The sequence below is a fragment of the Elephas maximus genome, chromosome 3 (assembly GCF_024166365.1).
Source record: "Elephas maximus indicus isolate mEleMax1 chromosome 3, mEleMax1 primary haplotype, whole genome shotgun sequence".
Classification (NCBI taxonomy): Eukaryota; Metazoa; Chordata; class Mammalia; order Proboscidea; family Elephantidae; genus Elephas; species Elephas maximus.
This window is the reverse complement of record NC_064821.1, coordinates 151,639,849-151,640,430: the sequence shown is the minus strand read 5'-3', so window position 1 is coordinate 151,640,430 and position 582 is coordinate 151,639,849. Positions and strand designations below refer to the sequence as shown.

Genomic DNA, 582 nt, shown 5'->3' with positions numbered 1-582 from the left:
ATGCTAACAAATATCGGGATGTTTGTTATCCTTTTCCTTTAGCCTGTGTTTTGTGGCCTCCTTCATCACCTACTTGTACCAGCTCACCAAACTGCCCCAGAGAAGCTGCAAGCCAAATTCCTTAGCCCCCAGTGGCTCTGAGCAAATAGAGACCATGGTAACAAGACGAAACAAGAAATGACACAGACTGAAGGCACACACCAGGGCGACAATATGGTGGTGGGGAAAGGAATTTTTGTTTTGAGGATGGGGAAAAACCCACTTTGGACAGTAGGAGAGAAAAAAGCTGCAGGTGGAGTCTTTTTAACACGCACAGAACAGGTTAGTATTGTGCTAAGAATACGTTTATGTATTAAGTTGGTGGAATAAAGTGAAGGGTGGGTACCCCCAATGAAGACACGGAACCTAATGGGCTCCAATATCCTCTCTTGTTGTTTGAAAAGTTGTCTGGAGAGCAACGTACAGCCTCTTCTTCCTCACGGGCCTGACGCGTTCTGCTGCCTGCTGTCCTCAGCAGCACTGTGGGGTGGTGACTAATTGCCCCCGTAAATCACCGAGCGCCACTGTGCTACTCCGTTTATT

The 582-nt window shown here is 47.4% G+C and overlaps 1 protein-coding gene across 1 annotated transcript in view; it reads left to right on the top strand.

The window, feature by feature from the left end:
* The first annotated feature begins 213 nt into the window (after positions 1-213).
* LOC126071370 (translation initiation factor IF-2-like) overlaps positions 214-582 on the top strand; it is a 9,223-nt gene continuing 8,854 nt past the window's right edge. The window contains exon 1 of the mRNA XM_049875565.1: positions 214-321. Coding sequence (XP_049731522.1) covers positions 214-321 — 108 coding nt within the window. The remainder of the gene's footprint in view (positions 322-582) is intronic.